This window comes from Myotis davidii, unplaced genomic scaffold, assembly GCF_000327345.1.
Source record: "Myotis davidii unplaced genomic scaffold, ASM32734v1 scaffold614, whole genome shotgun sequence".
Lineage (NCBI taxonomy): Eukaryota > Metazoa > Chordata > Mammalia > Chiroptera > Vespertilionidae > Myotis > Myotis davidii.
The window spans coordinates 747289-759691 of NW_006287807.1; the positions used below are offsets into that span (position 1 = coordinate 747289).

Genomic DNA, 12403 nt, shown 5'->3' on the forward strand with positions numbered 1-12403 from the left:
TGCCCCCACAGGAGTGGCGGCAGGAAGGTGGATCCACCCGTGGCAGGATGGGGGCCTGCTCCCCAGCAGCCTGGGTTTTGGAATCAGGACACTCACCTTTCAGTGAGTCTAGCCTTGCTTTCCCCCTCCCCTAATGAAATATTTAAACCCCAGCAAGGCCCTTCCCACTCATCCCTGGATAACAGGAGCCCCTGCCCAGTTTATCACAATGGAATTGGGGCTCAGGTCTTGTTTGTCAGCATCGGCCTCGCCCTGGGATGTCCTCTGTTAGCCACGCTGCACATCCTGCTCCTGCGGACGCTGCCGGCGGTGGAGGGAGCCGGTGAGGCCCCGCTTCCTGAGGAGATGGTTCTGGAGTTTGGATCCTAGCTCAGGCCCTTTCTCGCTTTGTGGATTGGACCAGTGATTTCATTTCTCCTTGTCCAGGCTCCTCTTTGTTCAGTGTATCTGTGGGTAGAATCTATTTCGAAGGTTTGCTGTGAGTCGCTGGTGAGCTAATGTGACAACAGCTGTCTCTCCGGTGCTGGGGATGCTGGTCTCCTGTCCGCATCCTGCACCCTGGGCACTCCGGCGGCAGCGTGGCTGGCCCGCCCTCTGTGGAGAAGACGGGTGCTGAGCCAGCGCTCAGGGCTGCACAGGTGAACCTGGGTGCGCAGGGAAGTGGAAAGACAGCTTAATGAGCTTCCTCGGAGCTGGAACAGCCGCGGGGCTCCAGTGCGTGTCCTGCCTACGTGGTGCGAGCGGTGGCATGCCTGGGAAAGCCACCACAGGATGCCACAGGTTCCTGCCAATGCCTGTCACCCTCCCGGGCATCTGGCACGTCTTCTATGTACAACACAACTTGAAACTTTAACAAAGAGTTTATACGGTATTTTAGTTGCTTCTGAGGCTGCTTGGTTGAGGCCTCCTAATGCAAATGCACTATTTTTAAATACTTGCAAATAAACAACAAGAGGGGGAGCCTTGCAATGAATGAGGAAGCGCTCCTAGAAGTATTCCTTTTCTGGGCTGGCCATGGCATCATCCCTCACGCATTGGTTTCCTGTGGCCGCTGCGGCAACTTGCCACAAACTCAGGGTCTCCGAGGAGCTGCACCTTCGCCTCGGGCTTGCGTCACGGTGAGCACACACCTGGCCCGTCCGGGTCACCAGGAACCTGCTGTCCAGAGGACTGTGCAGTGTGGGGAGGAGCCTAGTGAATCCTGACTGATGAGGAAGGGTTCCTGGGACACAGCCCACCTGCATGGCACAGTGCGCTGCAGCGCGGGTGTCGGTAACCACCCCGGGACCCAGCCCACCTGCATGGCACAGTGCACTGCAGCGCGGGTGTCGGTAACCACCCCGGGACACAGCCCACCTGCATGGCACAGTGCGCTGCAGCGCGGGTGTCGGTAACGATCCCGGGACACAGCCCACGTGCATGGCACAGTGCGCTGCAGCGCGGGTGTCGGTAACGATCCCGGGACACAGCCCACGTGCATGGCACAGTGCGCTGCAGCGCGGGTGTCGGTAACGATCCCGGGACACAGCCCACGTGCATGGCACAGTGCGCTGCAGCGCGGGTGTCGGTAACGATCCCGGGACACAGCCCACGTGCATGGCACAGTGCGCTGCAGCGCGGGTGTCGGTAACGATCCCGGGACACAGCCCACGTGCATGGCACAGTGCGCTGCAGCGCGGGTGTCGGTAACGATCCCGGGACACAGCCCACGTGCATGGCACAGTGCGCTGCAGCGCGGGTGTCGGTAACGATCCCGGGACACAGCCCACGTGCATGGCACAGTGCGCTGCAGCGCGGGTGTCGGTAACGATCCCGGGACACAGCCCACGTGCATGGCACAGTGCGCTGCAGCGCGGGTGTCGGTAACGATCCCGGGACACAGCCCACGTGCATGGCACAGTGCGCTGCAGCGCGGGTGTCGGTAACGATCCCGGGACACAGCCCACGTGCATGGCACAGTGCGCTGCAGCGCGGGTGTCGGTAACGATCCCGGGACACAGCCCACGTGCATGGCACAGTGCGCTGCAGCGCGGGTGTCGGTAACGATCCCGGGACACAGCCCACCTGCATGGCACAGTGCGCTGCAGCGCGGGTGTCGGTAACGACCCCGGGACACAGCCCATCTGCATGGCACAGTGCGCTGCAACGCAGGTGTCGGTAACGACCCCGGGACACAGCCCACCTGCATGGCACAGTGCGCTGCAGCGCGGGTGTCGGTAACGACCGTGGTTCCCACCCTGTGCCCTCTGTGCTGCTGTGTGCACGGCTTCCTCCTGGCTCCTGCGTGAGGGCTGTCACTGCCTCTGTTATGGAGAAGACAGCGGGGCCTAGGCCGAATGCAGGACTCTGGCGGGTCCGGCGGTTCGGGTGACACTGAGTCCCACCCTCTGAGACACTGCATTGTCCCATCTCCTGAGCACCTGGGAGGATGGGCAGGGACTGGTATTCCGCTTCCCAGAAGAAGCTGGAGTCCAGGGTGGACACACAGGGTTCAGCTGAGCATTCAGATTCTTGTCTCAGGTCCTCTCTTTGCCATTATGGCCGAGTGGTTCAGCTTGACCCCGAGACCTCTGTGGAAATGTCTGTGACTATTTCTGGATGTTGTAGGAACACAGGCTGTCATGAGGAGCAGGTAACCCAGCGGGATGCAGTTCACGGGATCATGTTTAGGAAGAAAATCGGGCCTAGAAACAGTTCCCCAGGTCTCAGGGAAACCTGCATGCTTGCCCAGCCCCTCCAGAGGGGCCTCCACTGGCCTGCCCAGCCCTGTTGGCAACGAGAAGGACTCGGTGTTGACCAGAATGCAGTGCTGGTGTGGGGCAAGGTGGGGGTGCTTTACTGCACATTGAAATGGCTTGAATGAGGAAACATCCAGAAATACATCCTGTTTACTCTTTAAGTTACTCACAGGAGTCTTGTATCCATTCTGCTTAGTGATCCCACCTAGTTCCTGCCTATGCCTGGGCAGGCCTTCAACAGCCCCTGTTTCGTGGCCCCTGCATTTATTTGCCCCCTTCCCACTGGGCGCTCTTCTTTCCCACGTGCCCGGGCCCCTGAGGGCAGCGGCCTGGCGTTGGCAGCAGGAGCCTTGGGGCAGCTGTCCTGGGCCACAGCTCTGCTCCTGAGAATGGTGATGCGTCCTGGTTGACCAAGGAGGGCGCGCCTCCAACCAGTCTCCTGACAGAACTCTTTCGATGTGGGTTTGGGGAAATGTGGGATCAGGTATTAAGTTGAGTTTCAGAAGCGGAAGTGTGTGGATTGGTTGACCGTCAAGCATGTACTTATGATTGCTTCAGTGGGGTGCTGTGATTGGCTGAGAGTCAGCAGAACTGGAGCGAGTGGTATTTGGTGAACCTGATGGGGTGAGAGAGCTGTTGATGGTAGCCTTCTGCAGTGCTGAGTAAGCACTTGATCGGCCAGCTTCAGTGGAATGAGCTGGCTGTTGATCGGCCAGCTACAGTGGAGTAGGCGGCTGTTGACCGGCTGGCTGCAATGGAGTGAGGTGGCTGTTGATTGGCTGGCTGCAGTGCAGTGAAGTGGCTGGTGACCGGCTGGCTGCAGTGCAGTGAGGTGGCTGTTGATTGGCTGGCTGCAGTGCAGTGAGGTGGCTGTTGATTGGCTGGCTGCAGTGCAGTGAAGTGGCTGGTGACCGGCTGGCTGCAGTGCAGTGATGTTGATCGGGCGGCTGCAGTGGAGTGAGGTGGCTGTTGATCGGGCGGCTGCAGTGGAGTGAGGTGGCTGTTGATCGGGCAGCTGCAGTGGAGTGAGGTGGCTGTTGATCGGGCGGCTGCAGTGGAGTGAGGTGGCTGTTGATCGGGCGGCTGCAGTGGAGTGAGGTGGCTGTTGATCGGGCAGCTGCAGTGGAGTGAGGTGGCTGTTGATCGGGCGGCTGCAGTGGAGTGAGGTGGCTGTTGATCGGGCGGCTGCAGTGGAGTGAGGTGGCTGTTGATCGGGCAGCTGCAGTGGAGTGAGGTGGCTGTTGATCGGGCGGCTGCAGTGGAGTGAGGTGGCTGTTGATCGGGCGGCTGCAGTGGAGTGAGGTGGCTGTTGATCGGGCAGCTGCAGTGGAGTGAGGTGGCTGTTGATCGGGCGGCTGCAGTGGAGTGAGGTGGCTGTTGATCGGGCGGCTGCAGTGGAGTGAGGTGGCTGTTGATCGGGCAGCTGCAGTGGAGTGAGGTGGCTGTTGATCGGGCGGCTGCAGTGGAGTGAGGTGGCTGTTGATCGGGCGGCTGCAGTGGAGTGAGGCGGCTGTTGATCGGGCGGCCCCTGAAGCTTTTACTTTGACTGGAAGCCGTCACCAGCCCCTTAGAAGAGGGTTAAACCCACTGCTATAGCTAAGGAGCACCAGCCGTTGCCTAGGAACTTTGTGCTTTCACTGACTTAGAATCCTAGGTTTCCTGGGTTGAAATAAATCTATCAAATCATAGACCACACATTGGACCCTCACCCACCCACCCACCCACCCAGAGTGGGCACAGGAGCCCAGGTTTGGGAGCCGACGGACCTGGGCCCCAGCCCTGACTCTCATTTAACAAGTCACTCAGTCTCTGGGACACTGTCTCCTGAAGGACACCCCACCCTCCAAAACGGGGAGTTGTGTTGACTGAGTGACTGAGTGAGTTCATGTGTGTCAGGTTCCGGCTTACGCTCACATTTACTTTCGTAAACCGGAATTTGAGGGGTCATTCCAGCCCCGGGTCTGGTGACCAGGCGTGCAGCCCGTGACTCAGGCCCCTGCTCCGGCCGTCAGGGTTACAGGTTGTAATATCCGAGCACAGGTCTCGCTCCTGGAGGTGCTGCTCATTGCTCTGGGGGAGCCCAGGCACCCGCATTCTTCAAGCTCCCCTGTGGTGTCCCCAGTGCACTGCAGTGGCCACGCCGGCCAGCTCCACACCCAGAGTCTTGCAGGAGATGAACATGTTGCTTTGATTGGTCTTAAGCACTGTGCTTTTCTTATTAAAAGCTCTTCTGAAAATTGTGGAGTTAAGAAAAAAACTGATTTAAATGGGATATTCTCTGAGTCCCATTCCTATTATTGCTCTCATTATTATTAAAAGACAAAAACAAACGAAACTACCTTATGACTTTCAAAATCTAAGCCAACAGGAAGCCGGATCATGATGGAGACAGCGGTGGGCTTGGGCTCCGGAAGCAGTTCGGAGTTGTCTGCCTAAAGGAAATGAGCGTGGTGTGAGCTCCGTTCTGTTGGTTGGAGTGTACATTATGCATACGTTTTATTAAACACTAGAGGCCCGGTGCAATAAAGTCATGTTGACTTTTACTTGCAATATGGCTTCTCCAGTCCTCAAAACAATTTACTTATAATTGCTATGTTTTTATTTTTATTTAAAAAGCCCTCTTGCTCCAGCCTTCAGAAATTCTGTAGTTAATCTTTCATAATAACAAATAACTTTTCTAGTACTAAAACCAGTGAGTCATCAGGATCCACAAACCTCAACATATCTCTTTGTGTATTCAAGAGCTAAATCCTTTCTGTTTGTTATATTACCTGTCCATTTGTCTACATTTCAACATGAGGGACAATATACATAGAGACTAAGGCAAGCAAAACTTTTTTCTTTTCCACTTTGCTCATCAAGTGTTTGGTGTGTTTTTTAATTCCAGCAAATAGAAAGTTATTTCTTTTTTTTTCTTCTTCTCTGGGACAGTAAAAGATCACTACACAAAGTTTTCATCATCATTGTTTTCTGACCTTCTTTTTAACTTAATGTAATCTGATGGTGATAACTTCCTGCTATTCAATGCTGCAGACATTACCTAAGTTTTTCTAATAAGAAATTATGATGCTAAATTTATTCTTCATGTGTGTATTTATCCAGATAACTTAAAATCATGGGACTCTGTGGGAAGAAATAGTGCTTGTTCTCAATGGCAGAAATGTATACATGATTTTCTTTCATTTCCTAAGTTAATAAAATCTTCATGCAACTGAAAAAAAAAAAATCTCGTGCACTGGGGAGTGGGGGCGGTGCTCCTCAGCCCAGCCTGCGCCCTCTCATAGTCCAGAAGTCCTCAGGGCTTAGGCCCCTAAGCCTTCAGTCAGATGTCCTTAGCGCTGCCCCGGAGGCGGGACTACCGCCACTGCAATTGCTGCTGAGCCCTGCTTCTGGCTGAGCAGCACTTGCCCTGTGGGAGCGCACTGACTATGGGGGCAGCTCCTGCATTGAGCATCTGCCCCCTGGTGGTCATTGCGCATCATAGCAACCGGTCGCTCCACTGTTCAGTTGATTTTCATATTAGCCTTTTATTACATAGGATTGCCTCCTTCCCAAAAGGTTTATTATCTCTAAGTTTTGAACTTAATTTATAACAGAGGAGACCGTGCATTCCTTGTAAACTTCTACAGCATCTGGTAGAAAGCGTCATGTTATCTAACATCGTCTTCATGCCTCTAAGGCCTCAAAGTGCACAGGTTGCCCTCCTATAACATAATGGGACCCCCTTTTTGTCAGAGAGGAACAGGGTTTTAGTTAGTGGCCTTCCCACTATTCCTTTCTTTCTAGTTTTGAGGGAACCTCTAGTCGGTTGAAGGACTGCATATTGAATTTTCTTGCTGAAAAACGACTGGCCCACATTGTACCTGAGAAGGATGGCGCTGCTGAAACAGTTGATGCTTACACTCATCTTAGTCATGCAGGTGTCCCTTTGCTCTTCCTGCTTCCAGGATGGACTTCACTTTGTATTCGTGGCTGTTAATTCACCTTTTATTTGGAATCGTGTGTACACAGCTCACCCTCGGTGTTGCGCACTTTACGGGACTTAGAGTCTGTGCGGAGTTGTTTCCCGGAGCCGGGTCTCTGTGCTCTGCCAGTCCCCACCCCGCCCCGCCTGCAGTTGGAATTGCTGAAGGAAAAGTTGGTCATGGCACTTGTAAAGCACCGCAGGGCATACTATGCAGGGGCTACTGCATGCGAGTTTGGCGGTGGGGGTGGGGGGACTGAGCTCAACTCCTGACCCAGGAAGGAGAAGGGGAGCCCGCAGCCTGGAGCACGTGGGAGAGGGGCGTGCACAGCCCGGAGGAGAGGAAAGGGCATCTTGGCCGAACAGACCAGAGGGGCTCTTCCTGAAGGCGGCCGGTGGTCAGGCTGAAGCTGGCTGAGGGGCAGATTCTGGCTAAACCCGCGCAGGCTGATTCTTGTTAAAACTGAGCAATGCAAAGATGCATCTGGAAGTACGAGTCGCGGCTGGTTGGGGAAGGGGATCCAGAGGAGCCTGGCTGAGTTTGGTAAAAGGAGCCTCTGGGGGAGAGACCTGGTGTGGCCTCCCACGTGGCTTCTTTCCCTTAGTAACGCCGTCGAAGGCTTCTCCACGTGTTTCCAGGGCTCGGTAGCTCTTTTCTTTTTATCGCTGAGTATTATTCTGTTAGCTGGATGGACCACCGTTTAGTTATCGGTTCATCTACTGAAGGACACCTTGATTGCTTCCAAAATTGGCGATTATGAACAAAGCTGCTGTAGACATCCATGTGCAGGTTTCAAGAATAATTTTATGTTTATAAAAAAGTCGCAAAGGTAGTGCAAAGCATTCCTATGTACCTGTCCCCTTCCCCCAGCTCTCCTGGTATTAACATCTTCTGTACCCACGGCACACCTGGCCACGGCACAGCTGGCCACGGCACACTGGCAGAGCTAAGCGAGTGACCTTGGCACAGCCCCGGAAACTGGACTTTATCTGAATGTCACAGGGTCTCCCTCCTTTTCTTTTTCTGTTTCAGGATCCAGTGCAGGAACACGGTGCATTAGTACCACGTTTATTTTCATCTTAGTTTATAGGAAGAGCTCGAGTGTGTGTGTTTTATTAATTATATTCATAAAATTCAGCATATACTAAGGCAGGGGACATAAGCATCAGGTATAGGAGCTGGTGCTTAATCAGATGAACACATTAGTTATGAAATCGTTGCTTAGAACATTTTGGGGATCTGTTTTTGTCTTTGACAAAGCATGCAGGAGTCCCAGGGTCCCAAGTCAAGGTCTGGTTTTAAGGCTGCTGGTTCCAGACAGAATCCCGAAGCTATGGAAGGAAGGCCGTGTCAGGGTTGAGTGCCCCAGACCCTGGAGAACAGCTGCCAAATGGCAACAAGAGCTGTCAGGCGCACCATGTTGCAGGCTGATGCGGGGAAGTGTCCGGTTGGTCTCTGACGCACTGTTCTGCCGCAGGGGGACCACATGAAAGATGACAGAGGAGGTCATCGTGATCGCCAAGTGGGACTACACGGCCCAGCAGGACCAGGAGCTGGACATCAAGAAGAACGAGCGCCTGTGGCTACTGGACGACTCCAAGACGTGGTGGCGGGTGCGCAACGCCTCCAACCGGACGGGCTACGTGCCGTCCAACTACGTGGAGAGGAAGAACAGCCTGAAGAAGGGCTCCCTGGTCAAGAACCTGAAGGACACGCTGGGTGAGTGCTCGCGGCCTGGGACCCAGGTTAGAGCGAGGAAGCCCGGTGGGTGCTCTCTGAGGAGAGAGTGTTCATCATTTGTGTTAAAAAAAAAAAAAGTTTGTTTTAAATGTTGACATCATTCTAGTTGTCTTTTTTTAATCTCTGAGAAAGAAGAGACAGGATGGAGAGGTAGCACGTTCGTCATTTCCGTGAGATTTCCGAGTGTGGAGTCGGGTGTAAGCTGCTCCCCCTGCTCCTCTCGGGCTCCCACCTGCGGGCGGGCCTGGAGGGCAGTCCCTCCCCCAGAAGTGCCCGCTCTGCTGTTGCCGCACAGATCTCCTCCCTGACGAGCCTGTCCATCCGCACTTTGCATGGGGAGGAGCGGGGAGGAGCACCTTGGACACGGGTGACTTTCACACCACAGTCCTGGGCAGTTTAGCTCAGTCGGCAACGGGGCGAGCGCCACTGTGATGTCCCAGGCCATCGGGGTCACCCAGTGGGAACTGCTGGGGCTCAGCTCTGGTGGTGTCGGCCAGCTTTCTCCCTACATCCTGTCTCTTCTCCAGGTCGGAGATGGGAGGGACCACCTTGAATCACCTGAAGTGAAGGGGCCAGCCTTGCCTTATGTATTTTGTGTGCGCATCAGGCTTGCTTGTAGTAGTTAGTGCTTCAGATTATGTGAAAAAGTATCTTTGAGGGCCTTTCTGAGAATAAGTGAACTGACCTGCCGTTAAACAAAGTGATCGTTGCCTCCTCCCGTGATACCAGCTGGCTGTGTCTGAGGCTGCTGGTTATCGCTGGAGCGTGTGTTATTGAATGAAATAAGTCAGTATTACCACCCGTGCTATGTTTACTTGAGTTTTTCCTTTTTATCTTTAACATGAGCATATTTTTTCATTTAGGGGAGAGGGTGACAGGTGGGAAAATTGAGCATTATACATGGAATGCAGTGGGTATTGCAAAGTATTTGTCTTTATTTTATGCAATCTTGAAAAGTCTCATTCTTCAAAACCGTGCAAAGCCTGCATTAATGGGCAGTGTTTTGTGCTGTGGATTAGGTTATGCCCAGGCCTGGAGCGAGAAGCAGAACGCGGGCCTGTGTGGGTCACACCAGCTCGCCAGCTGTCTGAGATTCGGAGGCTGATAGAGAAACCCCGTTTTTCATGAGCAGTCTGATTCTCTCCCACTAAACTGACAGCCCTTTGTCTTTGTTCTCCAAGCAAGGCACTGGAAAGAAACATTGTTGTCCTATGCATATAACTCTTAAAGAAATGTAGGCTGCATGAACAGGTAAAAACTTAAAAAGTGCCTGAGCTTAATTTTATTGATTTTTTCCAATTTCAGCTTTTCACCTACCAAAGTGCCTTTAAAAAATTTTTTTTGGATCTACTAAACATTGTTGACCTGTTTTGTCTTCCTTCTTACCCATTTTTAAAAAATATGTTCTCAAGATTCTAGTGCAGAGCTAGGCCAGCGTGGCTCAGTGGTTGAGCACCAACCTATGAACCAGGAGCTCACGGTTTGATTCCCCATCAGGGCACATGCCTGGGTGGCGGGCTTGATCCCCAGTAGGGGGTGTGCCGGAGGCAGCGATCAATGATTATCTCTCATCATTGATGTTTCTATCTCTCCATCTCTCTTCCTCTCTGAAATCAATAAAATATATTAAATTTAAAAAAGAAAGAAAGAAAAAGATTCTAGCGTAGAATGAAATGCCCAGAAATGGAACGAAATACCAGGAAGTAAAATAAGACAAAGCAAGCCTTCTGACTTATCTAGAAATTCCCTTGAATCCTTGTTATTTTTTCCTTCAGTTTGTAGGAGAAGACAGAGCTTCAAATGGAAACTATTAACCACAGCTTTTGCCCAGTGTTTAGTTTTTCACGAGCCCAGTGTTTAGTTTTTCACGAGCCGTGATCAGAACTGTGACCAGTGCAGCGAGCTTGTGTACTGCGGAGGAGGCCGGCACCCAAGCCAGCCCTGGGGCTGGGCTGGGCCCGTGGCCCCACCCCGACAGATGGCCACCCAGCTCTGCTGGAACACTGCTTCTAAGTCATCCAGTTCCATTTTTGGAGAACACAGATTGTTAGAAAGCTCTTCCTTAAATAGATTCAGAGCTTGCTTTTTGCTTTCTCCTGTGGCTCATCAGCCCTTGAGAGCTGCGCCGAGTGGGGGTGCCCTTCTGTGGAGGGACAGCTCTCAGCAGCCTGTCCACACACAGGCACACGTGGCCTTGGACGCGTTCGCGCCCAGCAGATTATATTGTGAAAATACACGTGAAATTGTATCTGCAGCATCCGTACCTGTTAGCAGCAGGTGACACTCAGAGTCTGAGGTTGCTATTTCCACCCCGCAGAGCATTGCTCCCCTTGTCGTATGTCTTTCTGTTTGGATGGATCCATTATGCTCTCAGAACCCTGCTTTTGTTGGGCAAAGACCTTGTTACTTCGGCATGAGTTTTTCCCTGACCTCGAGCAATATGAGAGAGCAGGAGGCACCCTGACATTTCCCTGCCCTCGAGCAGTATAAGAGAGCAGGAGGCACCCCGACATTTCCCTGCCCTCAAGCAGTATCAGGGAGCAGGAGGCACCCCGACAAGAATCTCTGTGGCAGAGAGAGACCTCCTTGTCCCCACAGCCGGACGGGACATGGCACTGAAGGGGGCAGCCCCTCCTGCCTCCCAGGAGTCTCTTTGCTAGAAGAGATGGGAGCTAAAGTGCCCATGGCCGCCTGCTTCCTGCTGTCTCCGGGTGCTGTCAGACCGATGGTGCAGTCAGAGACTGTCTCCACTGTGTGTTAGAAGGGGCGAGGACGACGTGAGAAACCACCCTGCATCGCTGAGCTCCGGTAGCTCCTCGTGGCATCGTCACCTTGGTAGTTTGCCCTGCTGTGGAAACCTGCCCGCTTCCGAAATCCAGGCTGAGTCCCTGACAGATGCCTGGCTTGGAACGATGGCGCCGGATGGCCAGCAGTCACGGTGCCGTAACTGCGGTTTATGTTTGCAATTGTCGGTCACTAACTCTGTCCAGGTCTCGCCTCCTTGCCTGTCCCCACCAGGTGTGTGGAAGCTGGTAGGAAGTTCACCTCATCCCATGTCATGCTGGTTAGAGCGGCTTTGAGCAAGCAGCACCTTTGACAAGAAGATCTGTTAGGGAAGGGTGACCTTTCTTCCTTTTTTTTAAAATAAATTTTAATCAAATAAAATGATCTGAGCTCTTGTTTGCACACAGGCAAGGCTTTCACATACTCTGGGTCTCCTCTTGTACCCACCTTAGGTCACCAACAGTCAGAGCGTCTCCTTGGGTAACGGTGGCTGGTGTGCGGAGGGCCCGGCTGCAGCTCTCAGCTTCTGTGCGGAGCCTGGTTTATGCAGTCACGGCCCGACGTTTCACGGCGCTGTGCTGTGTCCTCAGGTGTGAGAAAGGGGCCCGGAGGTCTTTTCACAGCCATTCCTTCAGGCTAATGGAGAGCAGTTTTTGTATCACTTCATGGTAACAGCTGGAACCCACAACCCCAAAGGTTAACTCCTTCCCGTGGCTCCGCCCAGGTGCTGACCCGATTACACGGAATGGCACACTTCCACCTGTCGCCTCTGCTCCCAGGCGCACGGCCCGTGCTAAGCACGTCCTTAGGCATCGGAGCCGGAGGAAGTGAGCCGCCCGTTTTGCTGCTGGAGCACTTGTCCCCGTGTTACACACCTAAGGAAGTGAGAACCCCACAGGGGTTAGGACCCCCTCTGTGGCTCCTCACCGCTGACCACTGTCACACGGCCCTTGCCCTGCACTGGCTTGATCACTCGCCTTTGGACGAGGAGGGGTGGTCCCGTGGGGACATTCACATGGCTCCGGAGGCCTGTGGATGCTAGGACTGACTTTGGCGGGGCTGAGTGGCTTCCCCAGGACGCACTGCTAGTCACGGGGAGGAGATAGAGATGGGGCTTCCGCTGAAATGGAGGCTTTCACTACCCGGTGGACGTCAGGGTTCAGTGGCTGGGCATCG

At 53.6% G+C, this 12403-nt stretch overlaps 1 protein-coding gene across 1 annotated transcript in view; it reads left to right on the plus strand.

Moving 5' to 3' along the window:
• Nucleotides 1–12403, plus strand: part of NCK2 (NCK adaptor protein 2) — a 74424-nt gene that overhangs the window by 21703 nt on the left and 40318 nt on the right. Inside the window, exon 2 of the mRNA XM_006759519.2 lies at nucleotides 8181–8422. Coding sequence (XP_006759582.1) covers nucleotides 8197–8422 — 226 coding nt within the window. The 5' untranslated portion in view covers nucleotides 8181–8196. The remainder of the gene's footprint in view (nucleotides 1–8180; nucleotides 8423–12403) is intronic.